At 37.1% G+C, this 22,971-nt stretch overlaps 1 protein-coding gene across 1 annotated transcript in view; it reads left to right on the top strand.

The window, feature by feature from the left end:
* The first annotated feature begins 8,167 nt into the window (after positions 1 to 8,167).
* LOC148874684 (S-adenosyl-L-methionine-dependent methyltransferases superfamily protein) overlaps positions 8,168 to 22,971 on the top strand; it is a 48,309-nt gene continuing 33,505 nt past the window's right edge. Inside the window, exons 1-8 of the mRNA XM_088964463.1 lie at positions 8,168 to 8,646; positions 14,126 to 14,227; positions 14,385 to 14,451; positions 15,688 to 15,869; positions 15,987 to 16,247; positions 17,913 to 17,996; positions 18,098 to 18,145; positions 18,241 to 18,305. Coding sequence (XP_088820589.1) covers positions 8,242 to 8,646; positions 14,126 to 14,227; positions 14,385 to 14,451; positions 15,688 to 15,869; positions 15,987 to 16,247; positions 17,913 to 17,996; positions 18,098 to 18,145; positions 18,241 to 18,305 — 1,214 coding nt within the window. The 5' untranslated portion in view covers positions 8,168 to 8,241. The remainder of the gene's footprint in view (positions 8,647 to 14,125; positions 14,228 to 14,384; positions 14,452 to 15,687; positions 15,870 to 15,986; positions 16,248 to 17,912; positions 17,997 to 18,097; positions 18,146 to 18,240; positions 18,306 to 22,971) is intronic.

Raw genomic sequence — 22,971 nt, 5'->3', positions numbered from 1 at the left:
CCTTATGAGTGTGCTAATCAAAAGACAAAGAGAAAAGACAAGGAACACTTGGAAACCCACAATAAATATCAATGAGAACTGTGAATACCTGGAAGGAAAACAAGAGAAAAAAGAGGGATGGAAGGTGGTTGCAACATTGACATGACCAAACCAACAACTAAGAGAGAATAATTTTTGAAAGAGAGTTAGAATAGAAATAGCTGCAGTCATAGATTCAAACCAAAACTGAGCAAATCTTGGGATGTGCATCTCAAATTTCCTCTCTTCTATGATGTATATCAGATTTCAGTATGGAGGGCATGAGGTGGGAAGCCACGACAAGACTTTAGGGGGGATCTGGCAATTCAAAGGATTTGGAGCTACAACACTGTAAATAGACATGGACATGCTACTTGTGCAAGAATCGCTTCCACCCACCATGCTACCAGTTTTAACGTCCTTTCTTTCTTTGTCTTCACCAGGAAAATAGTGGAAAGTAGGGTTAATAAAAGATGGTGCAACTAGAACTACAATGCTCCAAATGATGAGTGACGCTGCAACAATCCCTCCAAACACCTACCCGTGACCTCTTGCAAGTGAGATAGTAAACGGAGATGATTTCGTTGAGGAAGATGAAATAGTGACCTCCTATAACAATCCCTCCAAACATGGCTGGGTTTGTTCTTCGACCCAGGTGGTCGGCTTTTCGATTTTCGAACAAGTTCCACCATCGACCCAGCATCTCCCTCGGTTGAACCACCAAACCCATGTTAATGTGCATTTGACCGTTAACGTTTGGATGGATGACGTGGTAGAAGACGATTGGCGGGTTCACACGTCCAGTGCACCCATGGATGCACAGAATGAGTTCAAATCTGCACCCCATGAGGGGGCACCCCACAACGTCCCACAACGCATCCCCGCCTTGTATTGGGAACATCTCCCGATGATGACATCATTAGGTCTGGTAGTATCATCGGGAGATGTTCCCAATACACGACAGGGATGCATTGTGGGACATTGTGGGGCGCACCCTTGTGGGGGCGCAAATGTGAACTCGCATTGAATGCGGACTGCTATTTAGTGATTCTTACCATATTTTATATCTCAACCAGCAATAAAGTGCATTTAACGAGATATTGATTGAAAAATATATAGCTTAAATGATAGTGATATCAAGTATGGAGTTATTGATTTAGGGCTACTATGTCAACCATTGTTCTATTATTTTTAAAAAATAACTAATTTTGGATGGATGAAGAATAGAGTTTTCAACTAAGTAATATATTTATAAAAGAACTATGTTAGGACTAAAAGAATGAGAATTTGGATAACTTAGGAGCCTTTTGATATTCTTTGACAATTTGAACATTATTTTCATGTAATAATATAATTTAATGATAAAAATATTATTTCAATCTTTATTTATTGGGGTTTTATTGTTTAGTCCACCCTAGAAATCTGAGCCCCACAGTACAGGTGGGATGAATCCTGAGCATGGGTACATGTCAAATCCACGGCCAGGATGCGATTTATAGGGGGCTACTAATAGACTAGGAGGGGGCTATAATTTCAGATTTCTGAGGTGGATTGCGGTCTACTTATCCCTTATTTATTTGGTTTGATACCTTTATCATATATTTAATTGTTTGGTGCTGCTATTGATTAGTTGTTTTTTGGTACAAGATACATATTATTAAATAGAATATAGGTTGTAATATATGATGCATAAATCTAGTATTAGGGGAAAACCTCTACAGGTTACATACGTTTTAGCACAATTTGATTATGATTCTTTTTATAATTCAATTGTACTATTTTAAAAGATGAAGTTATCTCATTTCTTGGTAAAATATTACTTTTTAATATACTATTAAATATAGATACATGGTACATAAATTAATGCATCAAACAAGAATATTTATAAAATTTTAATCACTTAGAGCCATGCAAGATAAAAGTCTCATGCACGGTTTTGAATGTGAGAAACAAGTTAGGAATCTTGTTTTCATCTCTCACTCTCCCAATCTAGTCGTTGCTTTTCTTTCTGTTTTCGAAAATAGATGTTATAGCTTCAAACACTCAAATTTTCAATATTCTTTTTTATTTCTCATCAAATGAATGCCAGATTCTTCTCGAAATCTTAGCTATTCTTACCATGATATTGGAGAATCTCATTGCTATTACTTAAACAAGCATGAAATATATCCTTGCATATTCATCCATAGGTCAAATTAGAGATGTAATTATTGGAATAATTGTTGAAAACTCAAATTATGGATATGCAAGCATGATAACTTGTATGATGTTCTACATCTCTATGATTCTAGGAATTTTTTGCTTGCATTATATCATTTCGTATTTAAAAAGTTGGTCGTACAATTCTAAAACATGAAGAATTACCTAATGAAGAATAGTATTTTTTTTAATATCGAAGAGGATTTTTTAAAGTTTATGAGAAAATCAAAGAGCTCAATTTTTTCTTTAATCTTAAAGAAGCTTGTCTACAATTCACAAATAAGAAAACTAGATAACTTTTTTGTGATCAACGATATGAACGTTGACCAAAAGCAAGGTACTTTTAGCACATTTGGGTTTTTAGCAGAGAGGAGAGAATGGGTGGGAATGTGTGTTTTGTGGGTGATTGAAAATAGGGATAAAAAATAGATATTTTGTTTTGGAAAAGGGTCATTACTAAAACACCCCATTATAGTTTTATGGATTTACTAAAATTTGTCTTACAATTTGTGTTTTACTAAAACATCCACTATAGTTTGCAAGCAACTTACTTAATCGACCTTCCATTAGATAAAAGTGGAAAGTGGCAGTTTTATCCCTAGCATCCATTCAAATAAATTTAATCAAAAGAAAGTAAAAAATAAAATACCATTTTTTGCCCATACTAAGACATGGTTGCGCTTTGGTCAATTTGCTTTCTATACAAAAAAAAATGTTATGAGTACTTTTGGAATAAACAACCATGGATTCATACCCTTGAACATTTTTCACTCAGTTCATGGGTACTTTTGGAATAAACAACCATGGGTCCATGCCTTTGAACACTTTCTACTTATTTTTGGTAACCATGTTATCATGTTTTAGATGGAAAAACAAATAATTATTAATGAAAGATCAATTAAGTAAATAGGTTGCAAACTATAAGAGGGATTTTAGTAAAATAAAAACTATAGGGTAGGTTTAAGTAAATCCGTGAAACTATAAAGCACGTTTCCTTGAACATTTTCTACTTAGTTTCAGTGATCATGTTATCATTTTTATATGGAAAAATAAATAATTCTTAATGAAAGATCGATAAAGTAAATAGGTTGCAAAATATAAGGGAGGTTATAGTAAAATAAAAAACTATAGGGTAGATTTGAGTAAATCCACGAAACTACAAGGTGTGTTTTAGTAAATGACCCTTGGAAAAATAACATGTAGCTCAAGTTAAGGTGTTGGATTATTGAAAAAAGTTAAATCTCTTGTAACATGGGTATGGACAAATGGAGTAGTTCAATTTGGTTAATAGTGCTTTCAAAATAAATTAGGTTAATAGGAAATCTGATTTGCAATTCATGAGGGTGGTTTGACCATAATCAAATTTGGTCATCACCAGAGCATCCACACACCATCCTTAGTCTTTTGCAGTTGTACTTGGGAACATCTACGTTCTCGTATGTTTATTTCCATGAGGAGATATTCCCAATGCATGGTTGCAAGGACTATGTATCTGATTTCATTTAATTGGTCAAAACTCTTACCATACCATGTCTTTTTGGCATCCTACTTGCGAGCTCACATTGTCTGCATCTTGGTTGCAGAAAAAACTCAGCAACCACCAATGAAAATTTAACACGTCATTGGTTAGTAAAGGAAGTGTGGAAGGCTGAAACTAATGACCATTTTTTATTTTATTATTTTTACTATGTTTTAAAAAACCCGCCAGTCTTTTTTTAGTGCTTCCTTTCTGCCCCCTCTTTCTTTCTCCTACCCTTCCTCCTACTCAAGAGTTCACATCGTCTGCTCAGCAATCCCTTTTCTCGCCCTCCCTGTTCTACACCTACCACCAGCGATGGTTGCGCCACCGAACACCAACCATGATGATGGTTACTCCTCTCTCTCTCTCTCTCCCCTAGTTTTCTTGTTTCCTCTTCTTCTCTCTTCCTCCAAATCAACAACCCAACACTATGTTCGGGCCACCGTTGCAGTCCTCGATGCTACTGCAACCATCGAGCATTGGACAAAGCATGAACAACATCTTAAAATGTTAACCTTTAATGATTTTGAATCATAAAACCTAGCTAATGTTTATTGTTTCCGATGTTAGTTATTTGCTACAATAATTAAGGGATCAAGATTTTTTGCTTTTTTCTAACAGTTTTACTTCTCTATATTGAACCATTATACCTGAACAGTATCTTTTTTTTTTGCTTCACTATATGCATACCTGATTTTAGTTGTTCAATGTTCATCCCAATCGTCTTCCCACTAATGTGTTACATCAAACCTGATGAGGGCAGATTTGGCCCTCTAGTGAAATTGCGATACGTGGCACTTTGTGACAACTAGGCAAACACCCAAGCAACAACTTACCAAGTTGGATACCTGGGCACCGGTCTAGCCGACCTGGCGTGGCCTGGCACTGCCTGCGCGCGTCCTGCGCGACCTGGCCAGATCAGCCTGGCACATGATCCAACCTAGCCGACCTAGTCATCCATAAGACTCCCACTGATGAACCACAACGGCTTACCCCGCGAGCTCGGTAACTCACCAAAGAGCTCGCCAAGGAGCTAGGCAACTCTCCAAGGAGCTCACCACCAAGGAGCCAGGCAGCTCGACAAAGCTCGCCATAAGCAGCTCGACATAGCTCCCCCGGGCAGCTCGCCACTTGTAGGGTAGCTCGGTACAGAAGAGTAGTTTGGCGTATCGCAGGAAGATCTCCTGCCTAGCAACCTGGCCCAGACACCGACCCGCCGACTGACATAGGCGCCGACCTGACAACCTAGCCCAGACACCGACCCGTCGACTGACACAGGCGCTGTCCCGACAACCTGGCCCAGCCATTGACCCGCCGACTGACATAGGCGCCGACCTGGCCGCCTAACACAAGTGCCAACCTGACAACCTCGAGGAGTTCACCACCGTACCCCGGTTCTGACGGTATATGACAAGTCTTATCGTTTGAAGGCTTTTCACCCACATAACCCACGTTGACACCACTATATAAGGACTCTAACCCCCAAAGCCAAGAGGGGGAAAAAAAGGATGGTAACCCCTGCCCTCTAGCTCTCACATTTCTCTCCAAGCTCTTTGTAATTAGAATGCTAACTTAGGCATCAGAGAGTCCCCGCCGAGAAAATACCCCCGGGTCCTATGATTCAGTTCTCGTAGGTCCCTTAGCTCCCGCCGCCTACAAAGGAGAGGAAATCACCTCATGCAGAGGGCAATCAGGTTGCGCTGCACCAGGGAGCTCCACTATCCTCTGAGTTGCAGGCCGCCTAGGAGCAGGTCAAATGAGGAGTCCACCAGGCAATTCTCCCCTAGGTAGTTCGCCACCAGGGAGTTTTCCACCAGGTAGTTTGCCACCTGGCAGTTCTCCCCCAGGGAGTTCACCACCAAGTAGCTCTCCACCAGGGAGCTCACCACCAAGCAGTTCGCCACCAGGGAGCTCACCACTAAGCAGTTCTCCACCAGGGAGTTCGCCACCAAGCAGTTCGTCACCAAGTAGCTCTCCACCAGGGAGCTCACCACTAAGCAGTTCTCCACCAGGGAGTTCGCCACCAAGCAGTTCGTCACCAAGTAGCTCTCCACCAGGGAGCTCGCCACCAGGTAGTTCTCTGCCAGGGAGTTTGCCACCAAGTAGCTCATCACCAAGGCACGTCACAAAAAATTGGTACATGACCAGAAAAACCCTTATTCCTTCTTATTCCACTCATACCAATAATATTTCTCTATGATTTTTAAAAGAATTACAGTAAAAGAAGTTGGTTGAAATCTGGGATTTGGGAGGGCTGCTTCATGCTAGGGTTTGGGTTGAATGATGGTTGAGTGCACCCATCTTATTCTTTCTTTAGTTTCATACTAATGACATGTTATATACTCCTCTAATCTCAACTGTAAATTCATTTTTGTTGAATCCTTTATAGAGGTAGTTGAATTCAAGGGAAACAATAATCTTTGATTTGTTTTTTTCTAAAGTTTCCATTACCTTTTAATATACATATATATATATATATATATTAAAGTTTGCCACCCGTTTAATATATATATATATATATTAAATATATATAATATGAATTTAATATATGCCTCCAGTTTCGAGTCGATGTTCGACCGTTCGGTTTAAAAGAATGGCTTGTTTTGACAACAAAAATTATGGAATTGTTCTGGCCACTGGTTTCGGGTTGATAGTTCGAATGTCAGGTTCGAACGGAGGACCCATTTTGACAACAAAAATTACAAGAAAAAATTGAGTGTGTGAGGTCTATTAAGCAGTACCATACGTGTTATGTCATTCGAGCGTGTGACTCATATGACTCGAAAAAGGGAACCGTTTTGTCCACTGATTTTTTGTCGATGGTTCGACCATCCGGCTCAAACAGGTCAATGGTTCGACCACTTGGTTCAATGGGTCATTGACCAATTCAACGTTTTTTTGAAATGGACCAGAATTAGGGTAAAATGAAACCGGTTGCCTAGACAGTTTCCAATTAAACAAAATGGCGGTTCGACCGTATGGTTCGGACGAACGACCCATTTTGACAACAAAAATTACAGGAAAAAAATTGAGTGTGTGAAGTCAATTAAGCAATATCATACATGTTATGTCATTCGAGTCTGTGACTCGTACAACTCGAAAACATAACTTTTTTGGCCACCGGTTTTTGGGTCAACAGTTCAACCACCTGGTTCGAATGAACGACATGTTCTGACAACAAAAATTAAAAAAAAAAAATTGGCCAAAAACGATTGAATGGGTCAACATGTCGATGGTTTGACCACTCGGGTCAATGGTTCATTGACTGACTCAACGGTTTTTTTGCCAGGGACCGGAATTGAGATAAAATGGAACCAGTTGCCTAGACGGTTCCCAATAAAAAATGGTAGAAAACCATTGAACAAGTCAACAGGTCGATAGTTCAACCACTCGGGTCAATGGGTCGTAGATTGATTCAACGGTTTTTGTTGCGGGATTGAGATTGATTCTACTGTTGGCTTTATTCGAGTATGTGTGGTATGTTCTTTTATTTTTTGCATTTCATATTCTTCTTCAAGATCCTCCAAAATTAGGGTTTACCATCATTTTATTTATTCCTTTTTGTTTTTTTCTTTGAGTTTTCTTGTGCAATACTTTTTTCCTTTTTTTTTTTTTATTTTCTTACAAGATTATCTGCTTTGTTTATTTCTTTGATTGTATGTATGTTTAGCTTGGCCTCAAAGTGGAAATTTGAAATCAATTTTTTGATTTTTTTCATTGGTTTTTTCTAGTTTGGTGTCTTTACCACTATTTTTTTGTGTTTAAGATCATTTTGGATTTATCTTTCAAGGTTTTGAAATCCCTTGCAATATCGACCCTTCCCATGATTATGACTATAAAGTTATTTCATATAATTATTAGCATAGAAAAAACAACTCGGAAATGGAACTGTTCTGATCATCGGTTTCTAGAACGGATGGCCCATTCTGACAAAAAAAAAAGTAAAAATAATTAAAAAATAAAAATGGCCTAAAATCGTTGATGAGGTTGACGACTTGGGTCAACAGGTTGTTGACTGATTCAACGATTTTTGGGTGGTTCTCAAGTTGAACCGTTCTCACTGTCTGAATCAATTAAGAGTTCTCAATGTGAAACAAAGGACAATTATGAAGTAGAACACATAATCATATTCTTTTAAAAGAGATGTTTTGTTAAAATAATATTTAAATGATATTTTTTAAACCTTTATATGAATTTTACGATTTGAATACTTATAATTGCCGGTATTATTCAGAAACCACCGTCTTTTTTGACATAGCCAATAACAATATTACAATTCCATTCCATTTTGTGTATATAAAAAAAAAATTCCATTCCATTTCGCATAGGCACTCCGCTGGTCCCTCTTTACACGCGAACCGGATTTCGAACGTTGTATGACGCAACGCCACTTTGTATTAATCCAAGTTAAATGATTTAATCCAACGATTAAAAGTTTAAAACCCTTTCAAAGCCCTTGGGACAAGGGGGAAGAAAGGGGAAGAACCAGAAGGGAGAAGGGATTGATGGAAAGGAAGCACGGAGCAGATGAGTTACTCAACACTCTTGGAGACTTCACGAGCAAAGAGAACTGGGACAAATTCTTCAGTATCAGAGGGAGTGATGACTCCTTCGAGTGGTACGCCGAGTGGCCATGTCTCCGGTATCCTCTCATTTCGGAGCTCTCCAGCTTCGACGCCCAAACACAAGATGTTGCCGGAACTCCATCGGCGGCGACTGCAGCATCTTCGCTGCAGATATTGGTTCCCGGGTGTGGCAACTCTCGGCTTTCGGAACACTTATATGATGCCGGGTTCCGTGGCATCACCAACATTGATTTCTCGAAAGTTGTCATCTCCGACATGTTGCGTCGTAATGTTCGGTCTCGGCCCGATATGCGGTGGCGCGTCATGGACATGACCCAGATGCAGGTTCCTTTGCAAACCATACAATCCAGCTATTTTCTGGTTTCCCTTTATTTGTTTGCCATTTCATTTTATCTCTTTTAGTTTTTGGGTGGTGAAGAACCTTAGCGTGGTCTGTAAGGTTACGGTCAATTTGGGTACAGACTTATTGGTTCCTCTTTGGAATTCGGAGTCCAATTGTGAGTTAGAGTGCAGCTAAGGTGCTGTTGCTCATTTGTCCAGGTTCTTGGGTCCAAGCTGCGTAATGAGTTGCAATTGCATGACCAGATAAAATCTGTTATTGAATTAGGCTTGTATAAGAAGTTCTTTAAGAAAATATTAATGCTACTTCTTAGGTTTTTTTTTTTTTTTGTCTATTCGAAATTTATGCAAGCTATAGATGGAGTGTCCGGAAAAGGGATGCCAATGACTGTCTCAACTTGGTGAGAAGTGCAAGGGCCTCTAGTGTCCAGTAGTGAACTTCTCTGGGCTGTATTGTAACAATGGCTATGTTTTTGGGATCAATATTCTGGTTTTGTTTAGCCCTACTGTGTTGAGGTGGAGTAGGATCCTATGGAGACGTACAAGAGCAACAGTGGTCTGGACGGGTTCGGGAAAAAGAAATACTAGAATTTTTGGGGAGAAAGGAGAGGAGACGGTGAATAGAGACCATTGCCCTTAGAATTGCTCGCTTCACTGGGTTAAGACCTTGAAACTCTTCTCGGATTTCAAGGTGAACTTTTTTAGGAGTTGGTTGGCTATAGCTGACTCTTCCTCTAGGAAACAAAAAATCTTAGAGGTTTGGCCACCTCCAGGAGAAGGATGGTTGAAACTGAATATGGTAGCGGTGTGGATAGCCTAGGTCCCTCAGGAATTCTTTGGAATACTTAGAGATGAGGATGGTGCTATTTGTGCCTTGTTGTCAGGCCCAATTGAGCAGGTGATTCAGCAGGAGCAGATTTCCTAGCAACACTCTTTGGGATTGAGAAAGCTAAGGAAATGGGAGTTGGTAGGCTGATCATTGAAGGTGCATTGATTTAAAAGACACGCCTAAGGCGCTCAAGTGAGGTGCATTTTAAGGTATGTGCCTTGCCGAGGCCCCAAGGTCAACACTTTCAAAAGGTGTGCTCCTGGTGCGCCTTGCGCTTCAGCCCAGGCATGTTTCTTTTTTATTTTTATTTTATTTTTTGTGCTTTTTGTTCTTTTTTGAACCTAGCGGCTGGGCTAGGGGCTCCGCCCCTAGGACCCTGGCCAAGCCCCCTTGAGGCAAGCCCAAACAAGTCCATGTTAGGATCTTAAATTCTTAATCATTACACAAAAAATTATTTTATAATTTTAATTGCCTTTTAAGAAGATATTTTATTAAAATGAATGAATCAACAACATTAGCAAATAGGGGGTTGTACTCCCCTTGGGTGCAAGTTGCCCCTTGCGTTTTTTTTTTTTTGCACATTGTACTTTTAAAACACTGTGAAGGTGGCTTGAAGATTGTAGTGGGTTGGCTGAAAAAAGGTGTAGGGGTGACTTGGCAGTTGAGAAATGAGTTCCAACACTTTAAATGGCTTTCAGAAGATATGAATGTTCAAATTAGATGGATAAGAAGATCAGCTAATGGCTTGCAGACAGTCTTGCTAAGCAGGGTTGTTCAGAGACAGCAGTTGTTTTGGGCACTTGTAATTCAGTTGGGGGGTTGATTCTGTAAAGGGTTTGCCTTTTCTCACTTCTTGTTGTATTCTGTTGTTTGTTATCCTTAATAAAATTCAGTTTTTGTGTTGCTGATAAAAAAGACACCCCTTGTAGTTTTACGTATTTACTGAAACATACCCTACAGTTTGCATATAACTAAATCGCTCCCTATAGTTTGCAACTGCTTTACTGAATTGACTTTCTATAAAAAATGATTGGATTTTCACCTGGTAATGGTTAGATGGCTGATAACCTCATAAAAGGAGTGGAAAATGTGAAAAAGGCATGGGTTCAGAATTTTTTATTCCAAAAATACCCCTAGCAAATTCTCATATCACATTGTTAGTAGAATTTTTTTAGTATAATTTCTCACATAACATAATTCACCCAATTAGACTAATAATTGGGTTTTTTTTTTTGTTATTTGGGTAAGCCCCATTTAGGAAATCACATAGATATTCCCTTAATTACATCTCTGCTAGGGGTAGAGAAAACCTTTTGATTCTGATTCAGGAGTACAAACGAATAGACTAAACTAAGTATCATTTTTGTACAGAATTTTCCTTTGAAAATTCTGGTATATATTCCCTCTTTGTTTGAGAGAAAACAAACAAATAAATAAACAAACTTTTTATACATAACAAGTAAATAGGTATCATAAATAGTCATATTTCATCAATAAGGCTGCAAATGGCCTTTAAATTGTAATTATGTGCATTTATCATGGTGTGAGGAATTATAATCAACCAAGTTTCATGAACAAGGTTGTAGATGATTTTCCCCCTCAATAGGTTAATAGGTTGTGAGGAACCATAACCAACCAAGTTTCATGAATAAGGCTGTAGATGGTTGTCTCCCTCACATATGATTAAAATGAGACAAGGAGAAGAAAAAAATGAAATAATAACAACAAAGAAGGAAAGTGTGTGAAAGGAGTAGAAGGAAAGACATAAGTCTAATAAAGGAAGTTGTAGGAGTATCATAATGAAGAGGTGGAGGAATACTGCAACCCCTACATTCTTCTTTCTCCTCTTCTCCCTTTTCTTCCACACCACAATCTTTTCTTCTTTCTCCTTTGGTTTGTCTCTTATTGCTGTAAATTCTATCAGCTAAATAAAATTAGCCAACAAAGAGGCATTAACCCCTTCTCCTTGTAGGAGGGGGGTTTATATAGAGGAGGGAGATGGTTAAGTAACTTCCCACTCCTCTCTTCTTAGAGTGCGAAGTGCCACCCCACTTAAAATGGGTTAAAGAGGGAAAATAAGACTTTTCCTTCCTAAGGTGACAACTGTCCCCCCCACTTAAAGTGGGTAAAGGAGGGAGAAGAAAATTCTCTCCCCTAGGATGACATGTGTCCCCCCACAGAAAATAAATCCTTTTTCCTAGGGTGACATGTGTCCGCCCATTTAAAGTGGTTAGAGGAGGCAAAATAACTCTCTCCCCTAAGGTGACTTGTGTTCCCCCACTTCAAGTGGTTAAAGGAGGAAAAATAGCCTTCTTGTTAGAATAGGACAAGTGGCATCCCCTTATAAATAAATGGGACACCTCACAATTAATTAATTAATGTGGATTTATTTTTTTAGGGCTTGTTGTTCCATTAAATGGACTTTACTATAGGCCCATTAAATGCTTATTGCATTACAAACAAACCCAATTAACTTGAGGCCTGTTGTTCACTAAACTAGATTACATGCCCCTTTCTTTATTAAAATGTTTCAGCCCACCAATAGGACTGACAGGGCTTATAAGAAAGCCCTTTTTCTTCTTTATTATTATTTTTTTAAGTTGTGTCTGGGAGTATCTTAATAACCTGCTCCCAATCCAACAAATTCAAGGACTTAACACACGTGTACTCCAAGTTCTTCAGACCAAGGGTTTTGTTTCTAAAATGTTGATGTGAGAACTACTAGGGGTATTTTTGAAATAAGAAACCTTGAGCCCATGCCCTTTCACATTTCCACTTGTTTTAAAAGGTCATTTGACCATTTCTATATGAAATATAAATAGTTCCTTATAGAAGGTCAAATAAGTTAAGGGGTTGCACACTTTGTGGATGTTTTAGTAATATGCAAACTAGAGGATAGGTTTTAGTAAATACGTGAAACTATAGGGGGTGTCTAAGTAAATGAACCTAAAATAGAAAATTATTAAAAGAAAAAAAAAGTGGATGTGTACAAGGAATATACAGGCTTTGTGGCCCAAGTGCCTTACATAGAGAACCCATAAATTCCATTAATACTACAGTAGGAAAGAGCTAAAGGACATAAAAAATCAGAGAAACAGAGTAAAAACATAAAACAGAAGACTGAAAACAGCACTTGTCATGGATGATCCCTAATTTCTGGTCTTTCCCCTCTAGTATTACCTCCTTGAAAAGTAGGCTTAATTCCTTGGATTCATTTAAAAAGTGTTTTTTTGGCACTTTTACCTCTATCTTTTCAAATTTGTATTTATCCCTTGTTTATAACTTACTTGAATAAGTACTGCTGCTTTAGTAATGGTGAAAAGAAGATAAATATAATGGTGATCCCAATATCATAAAAATCAGGAACAATTATGTTAATATCATTCCAGAATTTGTAATTTCAACCTTGCTATTATTATCACTGTCTCCATCATTATTGCCATAATCAGGTATCAACCCTCAAGTAGGACAGTGGTTTCAACTTTTAGGCTGTGTTTGGTTTGAAGGAAAAAGTAGGGAAAGGAAGGGAAAGGCAGGGAAAACTATACAAGGTTTGTAAAGGTTTCCCTACATTTCCCTAACTTTTCCTTCAAACCAAACATAGCCTTAAGGAAAGTTTTATTTTAGTATTGCAGTATTGCAGTCTAGGATACCCCCTGCCAAACACACAAAAACAACAACAACAACGAAAAAAAAGAAGACCTCTTGCTTTATTAAACACTTAAACTTGATTTTAATTAGAATTAGGTGATATATCCTACTTGGCGAAGAGCAAATGTGAATGGCTCTATTTTTAGCTTAGGCTCATTATACAATGGTTGCTTTCTTGCAAGTCATACTCTTTTCCCTTACGGGGACTTGTGTCTTTCTAGGCAATTAGCTAGTTATTTATTTTTTGGAAGATCTGATCTCCTTTTTTCTTTTTATTTGATCAGTAAGTAAATTCCTTTAATTAATTATAAGTTACTCTGAAAGTATAAAGCAAATCATCTTTAAATGACCCAGGTTACAACATATTACAAAGTTGCCCAAAATAAAGTCGGTCTATCAGCTGCTTTGCTAGAGTATCTGCCAAGTTATTTGCTTCCCTTTTAACCAACTAAAACTGGAATTGATTTTTTTTTGCAAGTAGGTTAATTTGTCTGAAGATCTCCTTTTTTCATCTCTTCTTCCTTGGACGGTGTATCAGTGTGGTGAAAGTGGTTTCAAGGTTTCTATCATTACACACTGATTGACAAATACAGAATTTGCCATCTGGATGTCTCAAGAAGTTTTTGTTTTCAATAGTGATATTTAGCAGTTCATTCTTTTCATGTAGAACTGTATATCTATTATCTATTTCATTTATGCCAAATGATTCATAGTTGGATAAGTGGTATAGCTTTTTTGTATTTATGACTTCTTCTGTTTTCTTATCTTCCAATAGATAAAGAATGGGCAGATAGATTAGTATAGTAAGAGAAAAGGTGAGCTAGCTTCTAACATGCTTAGTTGTGAAGAAAAGGGTGGTTTATAGGTTCCTGCATTTCCCCGTCTTTTCTTAATGTCTAATGTCATGCTTTTGTTCTATACCTTTTTTGAATAGTGTTTCTGTGTACAATATCTTTTTTTCTCTCACCACTTTTACTGTACCAGTTCTTAGATGGGAGTTTTGATGCTGTTCTTGATAAAGGAGGCTTGGATGCTCTAATGGAGCCGGAGCTTGGGACTAAGCTCGGGAGTCGATATTTATCAGAGGTCCCTTGGACTTGAATCTTGAGTATATGCATTTATCTTATTGATAAAAAAAAGTATATGCATTTATCTTTTTCATGTTCTCATAAAATGAATTCAAGACCTACAGTGTCTACAAATATTTCTGTTGGATTCATATGGTGGACTACACTTTTGCCAGGTGAAGAGAGTTTTGAAATCAGGAGGGAAGTTTGTTTGTCTCACCTTGGCAGAATCTCATGTTTTAGGTATTGTTTTGCCTCCTTTATTTGAACCATGGAACTCAACATCATCTGTATGTTGTTTGTCTCACCTCACTTTGGTAGAATCTCATGTTTTAGGTATTGTTTCCCTCCTTTACTTGAACCATGGGACTCAACATAATCTATATTTTATGTACAATGCCTATCTTTTTTCAGCAATCTTATGTTAGGAACATAGTTTTCAAGGCGCCAAGGCGAGGCTAGGCGACCATGGGGCGCCCAGGTGCCTAGGCGGGTGCCTAGCCCTCGCCTAGGCGATGGAATTTAAAACTAAGGCTTGCCGATGATTTCTACCCCTTTTGAACTAGTTTTTATTGGTTTTATGAGTTGCAACTTACAAGTTAGAAGTTAGAACTTGAAAGAACTGAAGGGGGTAGAGCTCCTATTTTAGATCAACAATACATAGGGAACAAATACTAAAATAAAAGAAGAAAATGAAAAAGAAAAGTAGGGGGCGGAGCCCCTGTTCTAGACCCAGCAAATCTTGTGAAAAAATATTAAAACAAAAGAAGAAATATGACGAAGAAAAGAAGGGATGGAGCCCTTGTTTCAGAAACCAATGATGAGAACAAAAAAAAGATGAAAAAAATGGAAGAATTTAAGAACAAAAGAAGGGGGCGGAGCCCCTGTTCTAGACCCAGAAAAACTGGTGAAAAATACAAAATGGGGCGTAACCACTGTTAACCAGGAAACTGATTAACTCACCTTGACTTTAGAGTACTGTGTGGGAATGATGGAGGCTGTTGTTCTCTCATCTTCCTCGGTTCGATACTTCGATTCTATTGTCAATGTGAAAGTATGAAACCCTCGAAGATTAACCTTTTTTTTACTTTCCTCAAAACAAAAGCATGATAACATGCAATAGGTTCTATTATAAAAACTAAAACAACCAATAAAATATTATATATTATATATATTTTTTATTTAATAAATATTTATATAATATATATTTGCTTCAGCCCACTAAGCATGCGCCTAACATAGTTGGCGTTTGGGCGAGGCGTTCTTTGAAAAGAACCTAGTCGCCTAGGTGACGCCTCACCTTGACAGCTATGATTAGGAAATAATGAACTATAGTTATCTTGTTTCTGATGAAGATAGTATACAAATGAAACAGTATCCTTCCAGTTTCTTTTGGTGCCTGCGCCTAGTATACCTAGGGTCAATTGCTTTGTGATTAGTGAAGATGGATGGGTTATGACCTTTTATGTTACTTCACAGGTTTGCTTTTCTCCAAGTTCAGATTTGGGTGGAAGGCAAATCTTCATGCTATACCACTTGAACAACCTAGCAAGTGTAGCTTTCGGACCTTCATGGTGGTTTTTGAGAAAGAAAAATCTACTAACTCTTATCAGATTATATCATCATTTGATCATTCTTCTCTTGATTGTAATGAGAATCAGGTAGTAAAATTCTCCTTGTTGCTTTAGATGGATTTCCTTTTGACAGTCGATTCATAGAATTTCTTTAACATACATCCCTATGAGGGCTGTTTGAAGCACTTGAGTCATTAATTGCAGAGTCGAGGGCTGTTTGAAACACTTGAGGAAGAGAACAAATTGCGAAGTGAATGCTCCAATGGTGTTGATATTCTGTACACTCTTGAAGATCTGCAGCTAGGAGCAAAAGGAGATTTGAAGGAACTTCTCCCAGGTCGCAGAATCCAGCTTACTTTGGGTGAAGTGGGAAATTCCCATTTCAGTTATAAAGCTGTGCTTTTGGATGCTAAACAACAGTATGATCCATTCTTATATCACTGTGGTGTTTTTCTTGTGCCTAAGGTCAGTATGCTTTATTTTTAACGTCCCTTTTGCTTTTCTGCACGAACCATGCAGTCCAACAATCTGATCCATTCTTGTATGACTCTGGTCTTGATATGGTTTTGAAGCTTCAGTTTGGAAGTATTATCTTCAATTGCTTGGGGCAAGGATGTATGGATTCCTAGAACTTTTTTTTTGATCAGTACATTTCTAGAATAAAATTAAGCTAGATTTCACCTTGTTATTCCTTGTCGTTGATTATTATATTTCTTGGGAAGACAGACCCCCCATTCCAGAGCGCGTTGGATTGTCCTGACTACTCCCATCAAAGTTCATCTTTAGTGAGCCTTCAGGCGGTCGAGTCCATCCTTGTAACTGCCTTGGTCTTCCTAGACGAGCACCTTGCTACTGTTGACCAATTTCTCCATATATCTGAATAGGATAAATGATGGAATAGTTCTTAGGTCTTTAACCAATGAATTACCCTATTCAACACACACTCCTTTACATCTTGGCTACTCCTCTCTTTCTCTTTGAAAATTCTGGTGTTCCTTTCTTCCCAGATTGTCCATAGCAAGGCTGCTCTAGCACATCTCCACATAATTCTCTCTCTTTTTTTGGGCCAACTGAAGGTAGAAAGGTTAAAGATCATGCACACTTCTGCTGGCATGTTCCACCTGCACCCAACCGACAAAAAACTCCAATCCCATTATTCTGCAGAAAAAAGGACAAGACATCAGTATGGGTGAAATACAAAGGAAATGTCTTCTCTTTTGTAGGTTTATCTAAAGTGTTCACTTTCCCATGATACACTTCCCAACAAAAAGCCATTATCTTTTAAGGGGAACTGGCCTGCACCAATTTTTGCTTTGAAGGGAAAATTTGTTAAGAGGAAAATTGACAAAGGGACTTAAGAAAAGAAGCATAAGTGAAGGTCCATTTGGGCCTGGGAACCCAGATCTTGTTGTCTGGCATAGAAGGATCTAAAACAAAGCAAATCAGAAAGAGAATCAATTTCCTCATCCCTTAACCCCTTGCGAAAGCCAAAATCCCAATTTGGAGCCAAGGGAGTTCCCTTAAGTGAGATAAGGTTTGAAATAAGCTCATTCTTATACAAAGAGATAGAGAAAAGTGAGGGGAAAAGGTCATTCCTGACATACCTGAGAAACTGAGGAAGAACACTGTGAATGGTTTTTCAAGGTGTAAGTAGCCCACCTTGATACACTAACATCCCACCCATTCTCTGAATTGCCATGAATGCTTCTGACCACTTCATGCCATAACCTCTCTCTCCAAAGGCTAATGTCATAACCACTTCCCCACTATGCTAGATTTTTCTGAATCACCTTTCCTGAAGTAAAAAAACTGCAGGAATAGAAGGGAAATCATTTAAAGAAAAGGGGAATGAAACAGAGAAGGGGGAATTGCTCTGCTGGATAGAAGCTAAAGGACAATGCCTCAGAACTTTAACCGACAAAATCACATACCAAAAATACATATACAAATAGCATTACGTCCTACTGGGATTTTTAAATTTTAAATACTAAAAATTCTTCAAAATTTTAAATACAAAGTCAGAAGTTCTCTGATTGTGTATATTTTTATTGTGGCTTGAAGTCATCCTCAAATTGGTTATCTATCTTATGGCCATCTGCTTGAGATATGTAACTCAACTATTAATTGCAGAACCGGGCTCATGAATGGCTCTTCTCTTCCGAAGAAGGACAATGGGTGGTAGTTGAAAGCTCAAAATCTGCTCGTCTTATCATGGTATCTCTTATACAGCTGAACTATAAGATATGCTCTGAAGTTTCTCTGTTATGATATTATGCATTGCAGCACTTGAGTAACTTTTCTAATTTTTAATTAAGGTTTTGTTAGATGCCAGGCACTCTAATGCCAGCATGGATGATATCCAGGTGATGTTTTTCTTCTGCATAAAAGCACAAATCTTGTATCTACTGCCATTATTATAGAGACTATTCTGATTTGTTGAGCTTAACTTTTTGTTCAGAAGGATCTATCTCCACTGATTAAAATCTTGGCACCTAGAACACAAGACAATGGAGCTCAAATTCCGTAAATTTACTTTTCCTCTGTAGTTTTTGTTTCTCTGCCTTTCCTTCCATTCCCCCATGATTGGTCATATTAGATGTTTCATGAATATTTCAAAATAGTGAGTTGTATCTTGTACCTTTTAGCTACTAAAATATCTGTATGCCAAAAGTTAGCGGCATCTCTCATTCTCTTCTATTTGACATATATACAGTACCGTGTATATATGATTAAACAATAATAAAAGGTATAAGCCTATCCTATTAAAGTTTTTGTGTGAGAGGTAGCACTTGTGCCTCTCCATGGGAAGCTTGTAATGCCTGTTCTCATTGAGATTCAATAAATACTTTGTTTACTTATCTAAAAAAAAAAAGAATAAGCTGTGATCATTCTCAACTCTCCCACTCAAGCTGGGCATATATGTCTATTGTGCTCCAAAGTACTAGCCCTATACAAGAGGCATACTGCAAACTACTCCTAACTTTTCAAGTAGTGAGCACAACCACAATGGTTCTAAAAGACCATGTGTCATAGCCAATGATTAAAGTATCAGTATTGGGTATCATATCTGACAACTTGGATACAGATATGCTTGGGAAACGCATGGATACACATGAAAAATATGGAAACGCTTGGATACAGTAGGAAAATGCATACAAATTCCATAAATATTATTAACAATAAGTTTATTATTAAAATAACTATAAATAATGTATAAATACATAGGAATGGTATATATGAAAAAATATATTACAATTAATACAATGTGATGCATAGATATTATATAATTTTATTGATAATGCATCAATCAAGAGTCCAAGACACAAATTATATGGAGTTTTACAAATTAATACATGTAAAAATCCATTATTACTTTATTTTCTATTAAAGCCCAAGGCACAAAACATATGCAACTATTACATTTGAATTATTATATCAATTTGTTTCTATTTTACTATTTTTAATTTTTAACATTAACAAAAAATCAACTCAAAAATTAATTCTCAAATGTTTGGTAAACAATATTTTCATTTTTGTAAACAATAAATATGTTATTATAAAATGTAAATTAAAATATCATTTAATAATTTATAAAAACAAATAATCTTAACTTAAAATATGTCAAACCTATTAAAATTTTGAAGATGCATATGATAGGAAAGTTCACAAATTTTAATTACTAAAATAGTTATTCCATTATTAATATTTTTATTTTTATAGATTTTATTAAATAAAAAAATATTTTTCTATATAAATGTAGATTAGTGGTTTTGACAGATTCAATTTATATTATATTCTCAAATACTTTGTAAATAATATTTTTATTTTTGTAAATAATAAATACAATGTTATTTAATGCAAATTAAAATATTAATTAATAATTTATAATCATATCATGTGCCAATTTATAACATTTAATTATTAAAATAATTATTTTATTATTAATGTTTTTATTTGTATAAATTTCAAGTTAAAAATCATTTTTTGATATTTGTGGATTTGATAAATTATTTATTATATTGATTTATAAAATACTAATTTTAAATATTTTTTCTTTTAGTTTGTAATTGGAGTTATTGAATATAAGTGTTTGTTACATGTTTAGATTGCATATTTGCATGTAGTCATTAATGGTAATAAATCTTGATTTATTTCTATCATTGACATGAAGTAAAAGATGGCTTAATGGTTCAGGAGAATGTTCTTGTAGGTGATGCCGTGTTGGAAAACCAGTGTTCAAATCACGCGAGGTGCTTATTTTTTATAATGATTCACTGTTACCTTTGTTGTCAAAGTCTGGTTCGATACGCTTTCATATCGGACCTCATAGGCCGATACTATACGATACGTGATGATACGGTGGCATATTGGGCCGATACGCACGAGTAGAAGGATACGCCTCTAGTTGTAGCGTATCCCGTATCGGTTTGGTTCGACACCGATACGATACACAATACGCCTTGTATTGGGTGTATCGTGTCGATATTTTAATCCTTGGTCATAGTCGTACCATGCCTTAACACTAGAATGTGCAACAACAAACTGTTCATTACTCTTCCAAGAGACAATATTACCTCCAACAAAAGTACAAATCTCAGAAATAGATCTCCTTTTATATAATGATCTTGCTCAATCTTGTAAAGACCTTCACTTTCATCTTATCATGCTTAGAATATACAAGGAGGCAACCGTACAAGTAGACAGGAACCCTGTGAACAGTGGCACGAGGGGAGTGCATATATTAGCTGACAACACTTACTGAGTATGTGATGCTTTATATACATGTATGTATGTATGGAAGCCTTCCAACTAGCCTTCGATACATTCTGTGATCCTGAAGAGGCTCCTGCTCAATGGCACTAGTATTGAGATTTGGGTAAATAGGAGTATCTATAGGTTTCACTCATAACTAACTTGTGTCCTGAAGAAGTTTGGAATATACTTCCTTTGAGAAATATATATACCATGTTGAGATTGAGCTACCTCTATCCCTAGAAAACATCTATTTTCTCCAAGATCTTTGATCTCAAATTTTGCCCTTAGAAACTTCTTTTTATTGACAGTTTCCATGCATCATTACCTGTGAGTGCAATATAATGTACATAGACTATAAGAATGGTAGTTAGCTCTCTCTTCCTCTTGACAAACGATGTGCAAATAGACTGGGATTAAGCAAATCCCTTGCATTCACAAAATGATCAAACCAAGAACAAAGAGATTGTTTTAGCTCATTTAAAGATTCCTTGAGCTTACACACTCTCCCCCTCAATACATCAATGTGAAAACCAGGTGGTAGTGCGATATAAACTTTGTGTAGTTCACCATTTAGGATTCACATTGAGGCAATAAAGTAGCCAAGAGTAATGAGAGGCAAATAACAACAACACTTTGACCAAGGTTATCTTTGCTATAGGGGAGGTCTCCTTGTAGTCTATGCTACAAGTTAGAGTGTAGAGCATGGCAACCTGCCTTGCCTTGTATCTTTCTAGGATTTCATTGCTTTGTACTTGCATGCTCTTTTTTTATCATTAACTTTAAATCTCTCTTTGATTTTTGAAAAAGAATAGATCATATACAAACATGTCACGTGACCCATACAAAAGTAGGCTTGGCCTCCCCGCCCAACATAACTATTATCATTATGTTTGTGCCCAAAACAACCAATTGTCTTTCACCCATTGCTTAGCTTATGCATCAGCCAGGCTGTTGGCTGACCTTGGCACCCAAACGAAGCTAGCTTCCAACTCTGACGCTAGTTGTTGTATCTCCTTCAAAACATGTCTATACTCTATACTGCTGTAGTCCTTGGCTGTTGCCTTTTATCCATCGCACCGCTATTTTTGAATGATCGAGTCCTCTTCCACTATCACATTTTTATACCCCATGGACTTATGCAAACACAATCCATATAGCGATGTTATCAATTCAACTCTAAGGGAGTCTTCATAATTGACTACCACATTTTTTTACCCCACGGTCCTGAGTACTTTTTTCTCTTTTGATTGGTAACTGTTACTCTTTATCTATTTTCTAAAGAGAATAATATATATTTCTACAGCATGCCTAGTATCCCTTGACATAGGCTGGGAAACAACCTGATGCAGTTACATAGCACGTGACATAGATGCCCAAAAAATTGTTCCCTATTGATCATTGTTTGGCTAAAGTATTATTTAATCCATTTGCCATCCTTTTCACCCACATAAAGGTTGCTTCCAGCCCCCTTGCCATCCTTTAATCAGCTGACAAGATGCTTGGCTAGTCTCATGCCATGCTGATATTTCTGTACTTAATGAGTCTCCAACTCCAATTGGTCTTGAATAGAATGCTAATGTAATACCATTATTATCTCTAAACACCCCCAATCCCTGAAGGCCTTGGATTGTCAAGGGAGCTTTCATGAAAGTTTAGTTTGACTGTATTATAATCTGGTGGGACCCATCTCTAAGCTGCTTGAAGATGCTGCTGTCACATTCCAGCCACAGTATCATCCACTAAGAATGAAGGTTCAAAGTGTTGATATGATATGCTCTGTATCAGGTACATCACAGCGTATTGATGGGTCACCAAAACGCCATATTTTGAGATTTCACATGCTTTATTTGTTTATCATGATAAAGCATGATAAGGCGTGTCTACTGACAAGCTGAATAAAAAAAGGACTTGTCTACTGACAAGAGATCAGAAAAAAAGAGTTTCAGTAGAATGGATCTCTCGATATGTAAATTTCATTCTGCTCACATGTTTCATTCATAAAAAAAACTCTTGATACGCAAATTTTGTATATCGGAAGTATCAATTCAATACTTCTTAAGTGATTTAATGGATAAAGTAAAAGAAGAAGAGAGAGGAAGAAGAAAGAAAGAAGAGAAATGGATGAGAGGCTAAAACTTGGGGCTGATGCCAACCTCCTTAGGCTTTGATTTATTATAAAGAATGAAATTACAAAAAACATCCCTGATTAGTGAATGACAAATAAACCCCTCTTGAAACACCTGAATATCTCAACAAAAATTTCTGCATGTTTTTGTCAAACTTCCTTTTAATTTTCTTGGTTTAGCATTCAGAGGCAATCATCTAACAAAAGAATTTGCAAGTTTAATTAGTTTACACACTTCTCCATGTTAAGCATTCAAATTTGTTTTTATGGACTCCAAGAAAACTCTTACTATATGTTATTTTTCCCATG

The sequence above is a fragment of the Nelumbo lutea genome, chromosome 1 (assembly GCF_056320005.1).
Source record: "Nelumbo lutea isolate HS-2025 chromosome 1, American lotus-T2T, whole genome shotgun sequence".
Classification (NCBI taxonomy): Eukaryota; Viridiplantae; Streptophyta; class Magnoliopsida; order Proteales; family Nelumbonaceae; genus Nelumbo; species Nelumbo lutea.
The sequence above is the reverse complement of the archived record's forward strand: the minus strand, read 5'-3'. Positions and strand labels throughout refer to the sequence as shown.